General features: G+C 42.0%; 1 protein-coding gene across 1 annotated transcript in view; it reads right to left on the bottom strand.

The window, feature by feature from the left end:
- The window catches only part of LOC126001826 (pikachurin-like), a 178624-nt gene that overhangs the window by 7424 nt on the left and 157469 nt on the right, over positions 1-13731 (bottom strand). Inside the window, exons 13-16 of the mRNA XM_049769046.1 lie at positions 11181-11306; positions 9983-10226; positions 6010-6121; positions 1863-1979 (exon numbers count right to left, since the gene is read on the bottom strand). Of these exons, the coding sequence (XP_049625003.1) occupies positions 1863-1979; positions 6010-6121; positions 9983-10226; positions 11181-11306 (599 nt within the window). The remainder of the gene's footprint in view (positions 1-1862; positions 1980-6009; positions 6122-9982; positions 10227-11180; positions 11307-13731) is intronic.

Below are 13731 nucleotides of genomic sequence, written 5' to 3'. Positions count from 1 at the left end.
GCTTGTGACCCTCTGTATTATTTTCTTCAGACCCATAACTTGGCCTACCAGATAGTCCTGCTTGCTCCACTATCCTTTGTGACTTCTTATTCCTCTTCTCTCTCTTTTTTAATGCCATGTATCATCCTTCCATAAAAACAATAAAATAAAATACAAACACCTTCTTTTTTATTTATTTAATTTTGCTTTTTGGATGACATCTGTGTTCAGGGTTCATTCCTGGCTCTGTGCTCTGGGACAATTCCTGGTTTAGGGATCGGAGATTATACCCAGGTCAGCAGCATGCAAGGTAAGTACCCTTCCTGCTGTGTTATCTCCAGCCCAGAACTGAAAAACACTTCTTAGCTCTACTGTGCGTCTTCTCACCCACTTGGCAGCTTCTTTGCCCCATACCTCCCAGTTCCTTGAGATGGTGTTCCACTTGAGGCCAGCTTTCTAAAGTCTTCCTTATTTGGGAAAGTGTCATGAAGGCATGGTGGAAACTGCTCCAGTCCTGTCTCTCAGAAGTTCCTAGCAAATTACCAGGATTTTTCTCAAATTGATCTCCCACCCCTTTTCATGCTATGAAAGGCCATGAAAGTGAGTCATGTGTACTTGGAAATAGTCCAGAATGCACTGCTTAAGGCAGGATATGGCATAGCTAATGACTCAGTCCCGGGGTGGGAGGTGAGGGTGGCTTTTCCAGAAAGGAGGAAAGAGTGTGTGTATGTGAGGTGGAGGATGGATGGCAGAGCCTGATAAAGGTAGAGAGATTTCAAGTAGAATCCCAAACTGATTCAAATGGGGCATCTTATCCTTAAGGATGGTAAGTGGTCTGACCTGGATGGTTGATATCAGAGTCAACAGGGCAAACTCCAGTCACCCCCTTAATTATGGCAGAACCACTTTAGTGGAACTTGTATTGACTATGAAAGTTCCAGGGCCCTTCCCTGCACACACTAACACCATCTGTTTTTCTCTCATCCTAGTATCTCTAACTGAACAAGATCCACATTCCACCCTTGACTTTAAAGGAAACAAGGTGAACTTAGCATCTAGGAACTGATGTTTTCCCCCTTTTAATCCCTGAAATTGCAGTGTCCTTTCTATATCAATCTGGGCTAGTGTGGCAGTCTGCGTGCCTGTTGCAGACAGCACATACTCTCCCTAAAATAATGTATCAATGAAGCCCAAAGAGATTTATGACAGACATACTTGAAATGAGTCTGCTTTTACTAGCAGAATGTTTGTTTTGATTTTTAGACCATACTCAGTGGTGCTCAAGGCTGACTCCTGGCTCTTACTCCTGCTCAGGAATCACTCTTGGTGATACTTGGGAGGCCATCTAGGGTATAAGAGGGCTGGAACATAGATTAGCTTATTTACAAGACAAGTCTCCTTGCCTGCTCTGGCTCCATAATATTGTTTTTCCAAGAGTCAGGTAGGGAAGTATTTCCTTAAACTCTTATGACTGACAAACTATAAATGCTAAATGTTGAAGGAAGGGATGAAAATGAGTATGGGTCCTGCCCTGGCTCACTGCAGAGTCATCTCAAATGAAGGCCCAGTGACTAGCACTGCTTTGAGACTCCAGAGGCTACTTCCCTTTTTGAGAATATCTACAGTGACCCACATACTTTGCTTCATAGCAGCCATCAGGTACATCGGTAGGTTTTCTGTGAGAATGCAAGTTCCCAGAATTTCATTCCTACAGCTAGGGGTAGAGGTGACAGGACGTGATACTAGAAAGCTAAGCAACAAGCATTTGCAAGTCGAGTCCCAGACCTTTCTTGGAGCTTCAGGAAGAGGCACCAAAACTAATGTGGGGTTCCAAGTTCTACACTTAGGGTCCCACCATACACCGGAGAATATGAAACCAGTACCTTTTGAATACCTCCCGTGAATGGCTTGAAGACACCTGAGTTGTTCTTCACCTCGTCATAGTTAGGAACTCCACCGATAAAAATGTCAGAGCTGCATTTAATCTGTGTGAAACCTCCCTGCCAAGAGATGAAAGAATAAAGGATCAACTCATCAGTCTTAGGTCATGTGCCGTGGTCTTTAAAACATGAACAGGAAAGTGAGTGAGACACAGACAGAGACAGAGACAAAGAGAGAGAGAGAGAGAGAGAGAGAGAGAGAGAGAGAGAGAGAGAGAGAGGAAGAGGAAGAGGAAGAGGAAGAGGAAGAGGAAGAGGAAGAGAAAGAGGAGTGGCTATAGGACAGAGCTGGAAGGGGAAAGCCCCTGAACATGCTCATTAATCACTCTCTCTGCACTTTCCTCCAGTCCTAGCAGTTCAGATCTTGGGAAACAACTGCAGCAAATGTGGTGGGACATGAGTGTGAATGAGAAGAAGCCCACAGACAGACACTTGTTTGTGACTATTGTTTGGTTTCCAAGAATTGCATGCACCAGTGGCAACCAGTAGGGCTAGGTGTGGTTAGAAGCAGGAATGGCAAGACAGGTTCAGGGTTGAAAAAAATGCTCCCATTTTCTAGATTCTGGGAGGATTTTTCAGTATCAATCCCCAAAGATTTCTCCTGCTGCTGGTGATATCAGCCTCGAGTACCCACAGTTCGAAGACAATGTATACTATTGTTTGATTAAGACCATTCAAACTCATATTGACATTCAAATGCTTAAATATCCTGAAATAACAGGCAGTGATAGATGACAATTTGAGATCTCTGGGAATGAATATACTTTTGCAAAAATTATCTTTTCTTTTGATCAATGATAAAACATTCAAATCATGATAGCACTGATTTGAGAAATACTATTAGGCAGCTACTAAGTTCCAGACATTAAGTGCTGGTTAATAACAACAATAAACAAGACCCATCTCCTGCCTCCAAGGCAGGATAATTAGCAATTTGGGGTAGATATGGGGGAAGTAGAACTGTAGAAGCCCGATAAAAGAGTAAAGTCAGAGCTGGGGAGGAATGTAAATACAAAGCAAGAAACCCCAAGAGATTGGATTGTACATGAGCTAGAATTTATACTTTACCCCTAAAGTTTTATGCCTGAGAGAGAATAGTAATGTCTGTGTTCTAGGAAGGAAACATCAGGCCACATAGATAAAATTAGCTGTTTAAGGTTGTGGAAGGTGAGGTAAAGAGGCTCTATGGAACAAAAGAAATTGGAAGACTTTCAGGAATGAAAATACCCTATCTTATCCTATAATCATTGGGATATTTTTATGTCAATATTTTCCCCCAAAATGTTGCCAAATGTGAAAAAGAAATTTTTTTTTGGTTTTTGAGTCACACCCGGCAGTGCTCAGGGGTTACTACCGGCTCTAGCTCAGAAATTGCTCCTGGCAGGCTCGGGGGACCATATGGGATGCTGGGATTTGAACCACCGTCCTTCTGCATGCAAGGCAAATGCCTTACCTCCATGCTATCTCTCCGGCCCCCAAATGTGAAATTTTTAAAAAAGACAAATATAGTTTTGAATAAAAAATGAGTACTGGGAGAATTCCCTAGTAGGCAGGAGTTGATACACCTTTAAGTATCCATTTAGCTCAGGTCTTTGCTCTTTGTTGAAGTTAAAATAAGATAATAAGAGGAAAGGAAAGTTTCAGGGTCAAAAAGCCTTAGAGAATTTGGGGGTAAAACAGTCTAAATGGCATCCAGGGAGCACAATTGGGTCTCCTCAGCTGAGAGGAGCCCTTTGGTGGATCCTCAGAATACTTGTGGGTCATTGTCCTGCTGACCAGAGACAGAGCTGTAGGGACCTGTGAGGGACTTCAGGAGAGAAGCAAATAGATCCCACCAGCCTGTTCTGCAGGAGCTGCTGTGTATCTATCTGGCTCTGTTACCTTTATTTAACTGGGAGATATTCAAATTCCAGAGCACCCTTGGCTCTGGGAGGCTCAATGTTCTTTTTGTTTGTTTGTTTGTTTTGTTTTGTTTTGGGCCACACTCATTTGACGCTCAGGGGTTACTCCTGGCTATGTGCTCAGAAATCGCTCTTGGCTTGGGGTGACCATAAGGGACATCGGGGATCGAACCGCTGTCTGTCCTAGGCTAGAGCACGCAAGGCCAACTCCGGGCCCATGGCTCAATGTTCTTAATTCCCCCTGGGCTGGGCTATTTCTCAGTTCACCTGCTGAGAAGATCAGATTCATTCTGGACACACACTCTTAGGGGCTCTGACCTAGATTTCTCCCCAGAAACCTTCTCCGATTGCTGCTCCTGCATGACTCTAGACTCACAGACCAGTGCCCTCTTAGTCATGATGGAGAGACAATTTGGGGAGTAGAGCACACTGGGAAAGTTGTGACAGAAGCAAGGACCATCAAGATCAAAGGATCAGGCTTGTCCATCCGGTCTCAGAACCACCTCTACAGAACCATCCTCATCCCCAAGAATCATACCTTCCAACCTCAAAGCTGCTTGTTCAGGAGCTAGGCACCTCTGCCTGCTCTGGCTACCTTAATGCAATTTGGCAAGATCAAAGGGTGGACAGTAGCTCCCATATATTGGGACAATTCTTCTCAGGCCAGTTGGAACAGTAGTTCTAAGGCATGGTAGCCCAGTTTTTACCTTTCTGTTTATCTTTACACTGACCATCCCTGACCCCTGAGTGGGGTCCTTCTTCAGTGCCATTTCCTGCAGACCTCCTTATTAATTATGTAAGGTCTCAACCTTACTAGTTAGAGACACTATTATGCTTTTGTTTCTGGGCTCCAGGTGCTTTTTAGCTACTACCCAGATTTAATTTTTTTGGCACTTATTATTATTATTAAGTCTACATATAGTGAGGTCAATCTTTGTAAGCATTGAAAATTTCTTTTGGACTAAAGCGAATTGCTAAAATTTTCTGGATTGTACCAAAAGTGATTTCAATTCACTCCTTAAATCCATTTCCCTGTCCCTCTCTCATTCCTTTCTTCATTTCTTCTTTGCATCAATTCAGATGGAATATTTCCTAATTGTGAAGGGTGTTTTGGAAGATAGACCCCAGGTGGGGTCCTTTACTTCCCTGGGTGGTGCAAGGCTCCAGTAGGACTGCCCACCATGCTTGTCCCTGATGGTGGCTGTGGACAGGAATGGCCATTTTTCTTGAACCCCTCAATCAAATATTCCTTTCTGCTCCAAAGTCTCCTTCCTCTTTTTAATTCTTTTTTCCCCAATAGCTTGCCTTGTGATGCACAAAACAAAAATTGTTGGCAATATAACATGGCAAATATAGAGACCCCTCTGGTTTTATTAATCTGTAAAGTGTGTGTGTGTGTGTGTGTGTGTGTGTGTGTGTGTGTAGAATTTTAATGACCACACTGTTGAATGCAAATGTCTCTTATCTTTCTAAAAATGTTGTTTTCTTTTGGATATGACCTTGGAAATATAATCAAGGCTCTTACAAACTTGAGTAGAAATTCTCTGCTCTTGAGGCCATGTAGTACAACTAGCAACTAATAATACACATAGCCCTGGTCCTTTGCCAGGCAAGCTGTGCTTTATATGCAGTTTCTCTCATTCGCACCACTCTGAAGTAGATATTGTTATTATTCTATCACCATCGTTCCCATCTATAAATGAAAAAAAAAATCCACCATTATCCTGAAGGTTAAGAGACCAATCTGACTCTTACTCCTGATAATTTAACAGAGCTGAGGTTTAAAATCTGGAGTCTGGTTTCAGAGTTCATGTTCTTTGTGATATGTGTGGCCCCAAGAGCACTGGCCCTAGTTAGGCCTCTGTGTCCTGAACTAAGAGAGTTCACATTAGCATGAACCAGGGTGGGGGCTAAGATATATGCTGGGGATAGCAGGCAATATTTTAAATGCTATTCTCTATCTTAAGTGCACTTAATCTTTGAAACAACCTTGCAAAGCGGTTATGTGACTATTTCCACTCACTGTCGAGAAAAGAGAAGTATTTTGTTCCAAGGGAAGCTGGGCATTAGACCAAGGCAGTCAGACCTGGTAATACCTGTGCTTCAACCTACACTCTCTTCTTTCCTCCAGGATGGGAAGAAGCTGTGCCCATTTCACATTAACCATGAAGAGAAAAGATGTGTCCTACCACTGCCAACCGTTCCACTTTCTTCTGCTTGTCCACTTCTAAAGTGCCTTTCCTTGCTGTGCGAGACACATGCAGCTCATGCCATTGGTTCAAGGTGAGGGGTTCTTCACTCCTGTTGAAAAAGGTAACAGACTGGGTCAGCTTCACTGATGTAGTGCTGATGAAACTGATGAGAATTGGAGTCTCTCAGGCTGTTCAGTTGGGAAAATGGAAATGGTTGAAAAAGCTAGAGTAGAGTACAGGCTTTGCATGGACAAGACCTAAGTTCATTACCCAGCACAGCATGGTCACTTGAGCACCATTGGGAGAAAACCCTGACTCTGAGTTGGGAGTAACCCCTGAGGATATGTCTGCCTAAGGTGAAAGAGAGAGAGAGAGAGAGAGAGAGAGAGAGAGAGAGAGAGAGAGAGAGAGAGAGAGAGAGAGAGAGAGAGACAGAGACAGAGAGACAGAGAGACAGAGAGAGAGACAGAGAGAGAGACAGAGAGAGAGACAGAGAGAGACAGAGAGAGAGACAGAGAGAGAGACAGAGAGCCAGAGATAGAGAAATAGAGAAATAGAGATAGAAATAGAGATAGAGACAGAAACAGAGAAAGAAATAAAGAAACAGAGACAATTATTTATGCTCAGGAAACAGCAAAACCAGCTTCATTAATTGACAAGATACTATATTCATTCTTTTATTTATTCCTAGAATAAATAATTGCAGGTAAGATTAGCCTAGTTTGTGAGATGAGAGGTGACAGTAGGGTTACATGTGATCTTGATTACAATAGATTTTGAAGAAGAAAAAATAATGTGGGCTACATTCTATTATTCCTTGATGTACAGATGCCAGAAACACCCTTTGAAATGTATGAAAAATAAGACAGATTGGAGTGGGCACATATCTAAGGTCGATTAGATAGGAAAGAAGCAAACAGCCAATGTGAGTATAAATTCTAAGTAGTGGGCATAAGTATGTTTATTGTCCAATTTTTAAAGCCTGTAATATGTTTAAAATTTTTTCATGGCAAAATAAATACAGGTGTTGTCAGTTATTGTGAAAAAGATTAAAAGCACTTTAAAATTTCAATCATTGATTCAGGTGGAAATTATTTACCATTAAATGATATTGATAGGATCTTTACATGTTACTTTCTTTTATGTTTTTTTTTTTTACTTTCTAAAGTGGAGTATGCAAAAATAGAATTATTGCATTTGTATTTCTAATGATATCTGGTTCCTGGCCTTCAATGAACCTTGCAATTATTTTTTTGGTCCTGGATCATCTTTAGAAAACCATCAGGAATACCAATGTGCACAATTATAGAAAGGTCTCCACCCCCTCACTTGATTTTTTTTTGCTTTGGCAAATGCTTTTGTGATTTGTCCTTAGCAATTAGAATTTAATCACCTTGGCTAAATCAATATGCACTAGAGAAATGAGCATTACCTTTTTATGTGGCCTGTCTCCATCATAACTAAAAGCGCCTTCGCCCTGTTCTTGTCCTGCGAGGTCATTTTCTGTCAATATGCTGCCGTTCCCTGCACACCTACATTCATCCCTGCCACCCACAGCTCATTTCACTGGTCTCTAATTTTTGAATGAGGCTCATAATAAATGTGGCCACCTTATTCATTTCTCAAAATTAAAATAATTCTTTTGTTTTGTTTTGTTTTGTTTTGTTTTGGAGCCACACCTGGTGATACTCAAGGTTTACTCCTGGCTCTATGCTCAGAGATCACTCCTGGCAGTGCTCAGGGAATAATATGCTATGCAGGGTGTTGCACTAGTTTGGCCACATGCAAAATAAGTATCTTAAGCCTTGTACTATTTCTCCAGCTCAAAGTTAAAATAATTTTGACCAACCCCATGACTTCCTGTGTTTTAGATTTTCGAATTTCTTAATGAAACAGAAAACCTCTTAACAGTTTTTAGAATTTAGCATCTTCCAAGAGAGACTGCAACACCTGTCGTGATGATGTGGTCAGGTCCCACTAGAGCAGATGGTGGTGGGGTCCCAGGAAGCAGAGCACTTTTTTTCTTTTCCTTAGCCTTACTGCTCAAGAATTTCTCCTGAGGACCCTTTCCAGGCATGGAGTAAAACAACTAATTTATGTTACGAACTTTTGCTTTATTTTGGTGTGGAGTGCATACCTGGATTTGCTTAGCATTTACCATTAGCTCTGTACTCAAAGATTACTCCTAGCAGTACTTGGGATACCATATTTAATGTCAGGGATCAAACCTCGGTTAGTTACATACAAGGAACTATACTATTTTACTGGCCTTTTTTTTTTTTAAATAACTTTCAAAACTAGTCACATAGGATTGAAAGATAATACAGTGGGCAAGGCATTTGCCTTGCATGCATCAACCTGGTTTTGATCGGCACATCTTTTTTGGTTCCTGAGCTCGCCAGTATCACTGGCCTGAGAAATACAAGCAAGAAAAATTCTGGGTTTTCTGAGGTTCCTTGTGATCTCACAGCCATTGCAAGGGTGGTAGTGGAATAAACTCAAGTTCTGCCCTCTCTATATCCAGGAGAAAACTATATGAAAATACAGAAGGGATTTTCAAGGTGTTTTCCTAAGAGAATTGCTTGGGTTGATTTGCATAATCATATGTAAATTGAACCAATTAAAGACCCACCCAAGTTTTCTTGAGACATAGGATGCTTTTGCAAAATGAGCAGCCCCCAAATGCTTATCCATTCCCTAAGGTGGGAAGCAGCTATCTAATGTGAAACAATTCCCCCAGGGACAAAATTTTTGTAAGAACTATCATGACCTCATATAGTAAGCACTTCCCATCAGCCATGGAAAAGGATCAGCAGTTCAGGACACACAGTTGGACTGTCTCATCCACATATTCCTGCTTATAATGACAACTGAGCAGTAAGAATAATGATGGAAGAAGAGAGTCTATAATTTCCTTCAAAACATCAAACTATCTGATTTTCTGCTGCAGGGCACAATGGAGCAAAACATCTCTGAATTTCAAGAGATGAATTTGACAAATGTCGAACAAGAACAACATCTGCTTTATATTAGTGGGCCTCAGGGTTGAAGGTAAAAGCTACTATGATCACAGCAGAAAAATGTCTGCCTTTCCCCAGCACAGGCCACAAGTAATTTACAGAGATGTCCATGTCACACTGTATGGGGAAAATCTATGTGCTAAATGGGCAGAGAGGAACAACTGCTACACTAAAAGGAAGTTTTTAGGACTTAGAACCAATTCTGTAGATTCCGCCTAGTACTTTAGATCCACCTGTTTGTGGTTCTGTGTTTGAAACTGCTCCTTCTTCACACAATACATCAAGCACAGAGGTAGGGACTGAGGGTCTGCAATGGTTCCTTATACAGTAAATGGGTAGAGACGTGCTAAATAACAAAGAAATAATTCTCATTTTAATCACTACTACTTTGTAGTTAAGTTGGAAGTTGAGAAGATGTTGTCCAATCTTATTTTTCCTAAGTATTACTTTAGTTATTCTTGGAGGTCCATTGTTCTATAGAAATTTCAGAAACATTTGAACTATTTCTTTGCAAAACACCATGGGTATCCTAATCGAAATCTATTAAATTTGTACAATGCTTTGTGGCAATATTGTCACTTTAAAGAAATTATTCTTAAGAAAATGGGGAAAAAAGATGAAGGTTGATCTTTAAAGTGAAGTCCCCACGAGGCTAGATAGTATAGGGATTAAAAAGCTTGCCTTGCACTCAGTCAACCCCAATTTGATCCCAAATACTACATATGGTCTCCATGCTCTGTTAGGAGTGATCCCTGAACATAGAGTCAGGAATAACACGAACATAGTGAGTGTAGCCCAAAGCATATCCTCTCCAAATCAAATACACTGGGAAGTTCTGTTCACCACATTGAGGCTAAATGACAACTGAACCAGTTGTCAATCACTTGTGAGCACCCATCATGGACTTTACCTGGGCAATGACTAGTCAGACATTTCTCAGCAGCCTTTACCTGAGAATGGCAGTGCCGGAACCGCAGTTGAAGCGGAACTCCACGTGGCCGCCTGCCATCGTGACGGACACGAAATCTCTGCTGCTCATGTCATGGCTGTAAAGCAGGACACCGTTTCTTGACTCTGGCCGAAATGTGATCTCGAAATCCATGTAGGAAAGGTAATGCTTGGGCTCCAGTGGCCAGGGCATTGCTGCGAAGGATCTTAGCGACTCACTAAATTGAGGAATGATCAAAGTGAATTCTGAAAGATGAAGAAGGAGGTCAGAAATCCTTCCGTGGTTGAACTATGCTCTTTACTTTAGAGCCTGTGTCAGGGATTGAACCCAGAGCTTCACATATGCAAAGCAAGTGCTTCACTACTGAGCTACTTCCCCAGCATAAGTTCTAGTCTTTCTTTGTAGGCACAAAGCTAAAATGGATGGCTCAGCTGACCTGCAAAAAGGTGAGTGGTAAATTCTGACTAGTGAAATATGAGTGGGAATATCTAAAAGCATGCTAGGCCTTGATGTCTATGACCTAGTAGTGAGGTACAATATGACCAGAAACCAACCCCCACTGCATCAGGCAGTGGAACAAAGGTTGGTCACAGTGTGGCTTACCTCTGACCATCCTTTTCTAGGTGATGGGAGCTTTGATATTGTATGTCCAACTAAAAATGGTTCCCCTGCATGTTCTCTTATAGCTAAAATCTGAATGACTAGTAGAAAAAGTTAATGAGGCCAAAAAAAAAATACAGGGATTAAACCTCTGCATGAAGCCAACCCAGATTTGATTCCTGGCATCACCTATGGTAAGTATATATATTTGCCCCATCCCATTCTGGGTGTTTCTAACCTCTCTTTCCAACTGCTTTACTGAAATGGTCAAAATTTAAAAATTTTTATTTTATGTGGCTCTCACAATTATAAAATCTTTCCAATATTATTTGAGGACAAAACAAGACAAAACAAAAAACCAATACCAATTCTAGCTAAGGAGTGTCTTCAAACAAACATATCTTTGGTTGGTTTAACACCTTGACATTCACAGGTGTTCTGAATTGGTGGAAGGAAAAATTCTCCATCATGCCTAACTAAGCAACGTTTATCCCATAAAACTGTATGGGACTTTGCGAAAAGTACACTGATGCAAAGTGACATCAATGTGAACTAACAGGAAGACAAAAATAGTCATCCCTTCACGTTTTTCTCCTCACCTTCTTCACAATGTCGACCTCTAAATCCCAGGGGACAGAGGCAAAGGTAGGAGTCGGCACCGGACGGTGTGCAGATGCCGCCATTGACACAGTAGATTCTGTCGCAGGTCCCTTGGCTGCATTCCCCTAAACACAGAGTGTGCATTACCAAGCTGCTCATTCATTACAGGCCAACCCTAGACACTGGAGCTGACCTAGGGAACAACCTAGGGTTCTGAATAGCTATAGTTTTGCTTCTAGTCCTGCTGCTTTGCACTGCTGCACAAACGTGATCCAGCTTTCAGGATAAGTGAAACCTTTTCATGTAACCTCAATGACAAGCCACTAAGAAGCCTTCGTACACGGTGGAGACAATAAATTGAAGAACAAAATGTTGGAAAATTTTATGCTCACCGACTGGGATGACTGGGATGACTGAGCTGTTGCTGCTTTAATTCATCTCTCTGTTATTTCCCCCAGAACATATACCATCTCTCCAAGTATTCATGTTAAACGTATTATAATTTGTGTGGCACCAATTACCTTAAGTGCTTTAATCTTGTTGGTTGAAGTCAACAAGATGTGCACTGAAAAATGTGCATGAAACCATGTCTGAGCTCAGTACTTGACTTGCAGGGTCAACTCTTCCATGGCAAGGAGTAGAAGGTTCCACATACCTTGAAATGTGGGTTCCAATATGTTCTATTTCTCCTTCAACGTTATAATCTCATGAGAGACAAGGGAGTTGGTTGGAATAAAAATTGAGTGGTTTGGTCTTAGATGGGAAAAAATTCCCTTTTCCAAATACACATCAGAGAGGCTCATGGAGGATGAACATGGTCATTTCTCAGTGTAGATCATGAGAGATCTACAAACAAATGAGTTTGTTACTGAAAGGCTGCATTCCTAGTTCCCCTTTAGAGTCAGCTAAACAGATGGATCACAGGCCAGCCCACAGCCTCCTACATGAGGACAAAATGAATCTTTCAGAATGGAGGTCAAAAGATTGAAGTGATGACACCAGAAGAGACCAGCCCTGCCCCTCAAAGTCTCCTCAGCCAATGGGGTAAACAATGACGCAAAAGCCATGATTGGTCCATTGAGTCATCATCTAGGCAGTCTTTTTTTTTTTTTTTTTTTTAACACCATGTGTAAGCAACTCTGGCCTTTCCCTTTTACAAAGCTTCACACTTTAAGTTCAGGTAGGACTGACCTTTGTTTCAGGGGTCTCAAAATCGCGGCCTGCGGGCCATTTGCGGCCCTCCGTACAACGTTTTGTGGCCCTGCCCTAGAGGAATCTTTTTTTGTTTTATTTTGTTTTAGTTGTTTGGGTCACACCCCCAATGTTCAAGGCTTACTACTGACTTTGCACTCAAGGATTACCCCGACTTTGCCTCCTGTGGCCCCCAGGTAAATTGAGTTTGAGACCCCTGAGTCACCTTCTTCACCAGGATGACCTTCTCTCATGGCTCTCTAAGCTCCACTATGTCTGTGGCTGGGACTCTTTCTCAGGGAAGGGTTGGTCCCAGAAGAAGTGGAAGCCTTGGATTTTTTCAGATGCACATGGAAATAATTATTTCCCAAATTTGCAATGTAACTCTTTTTCGTTTGTTTTAAGAGGCAGGCTGGAGTGCAGGCTCAGAGGCTGTGAACACCAGCCAGCCTTATTTACTCCAAGAGGGACCACATTTCAGCAAGATTATTCTTTTTTTTTTTTTTTTTTTTTTTTGGGCCACACCCGGCGGTGCTCAGGGGTTACTCCTGGTTGTCTGCTCAGAAACAGCTCCTGGCAGGCACGGGGGACCATATGGGACACCGGGATTCGAACCAACCACCTTTGGTCCTGAATCGGCTGCTTGCAAGGCAAATGCCGCTGTGCTATCTCTCCGGGCCCTCAGCAAGATTATTCTAGCTACAGGTAGCAAGATGGACTGAGAAGGAAAGAAATAAGCAATACTTGGGGAGGAAAATAAAGGCTGAAAGGAGAGTTGGCCCAGCACATGGAAAAATGAGAAGGATTAAAAGGACACAGGAAAAAAAAGGACACAGGAGAAGGAAAGCCAGCTCATTCTAAAGATTGAAAAGGATGGAGGAATCCAGCCAGTCATTAAGGTTTTCTGGTTTGAATGATGGACAGAATAGTGGCAAGAGTGATGAAATGAGGGTGTCTGTGAACAGGAGCCGGTTTTCTGGAGATATAGGGTTGGGACTCACTCAAAGCATAAGGTGACTGTGAACATGATAATGATGAGACCCCAAAATAGAAGACAACAAGTGACCTGGGGCACCAAAAACAGATGGGGATTGATGAAGGAACAGTATGCAAGGCCCTGCTCATGCATCCTGGGGAAGGAAAGTAAGGAGATGTGAAGATGGAAAGAGAACAGCAAAGTGTCTAAACTACAGAGGAAGATGAGTTTCATAAATTTTTTAAAAGAGGTCAAGAGAGCTTCCTGAGAGCTCACCTTTTGGACACATCAGGCAAGATTCAGACATAGAAGAATGGCTCAAAAAAAGAAAGGAGAGCAGCCTCAGAGCAGAAGTGGGACACTGGCTTATGTGAGAGAGTTAA

This window comes from Suncus etruscus, chromosome 2, assembly GCF_024139225.1.
Source record: "Suncus etruscus isolate mSunEtr1 chromosome 2, mSunEtr1.pri.cur, whole genome shotgun sequence".
In the NCBI taxonomy this organism is placed as follows: domain Eukaryota; kingdom Metazoa; phylum Chordata; class Mammalia; order Eulipotyphla; family Soricidae; genus Suncus; species Suncus etruscus.
This window is presented reverse-complemented; position numbering and strand designations above follow the sequence as displayed.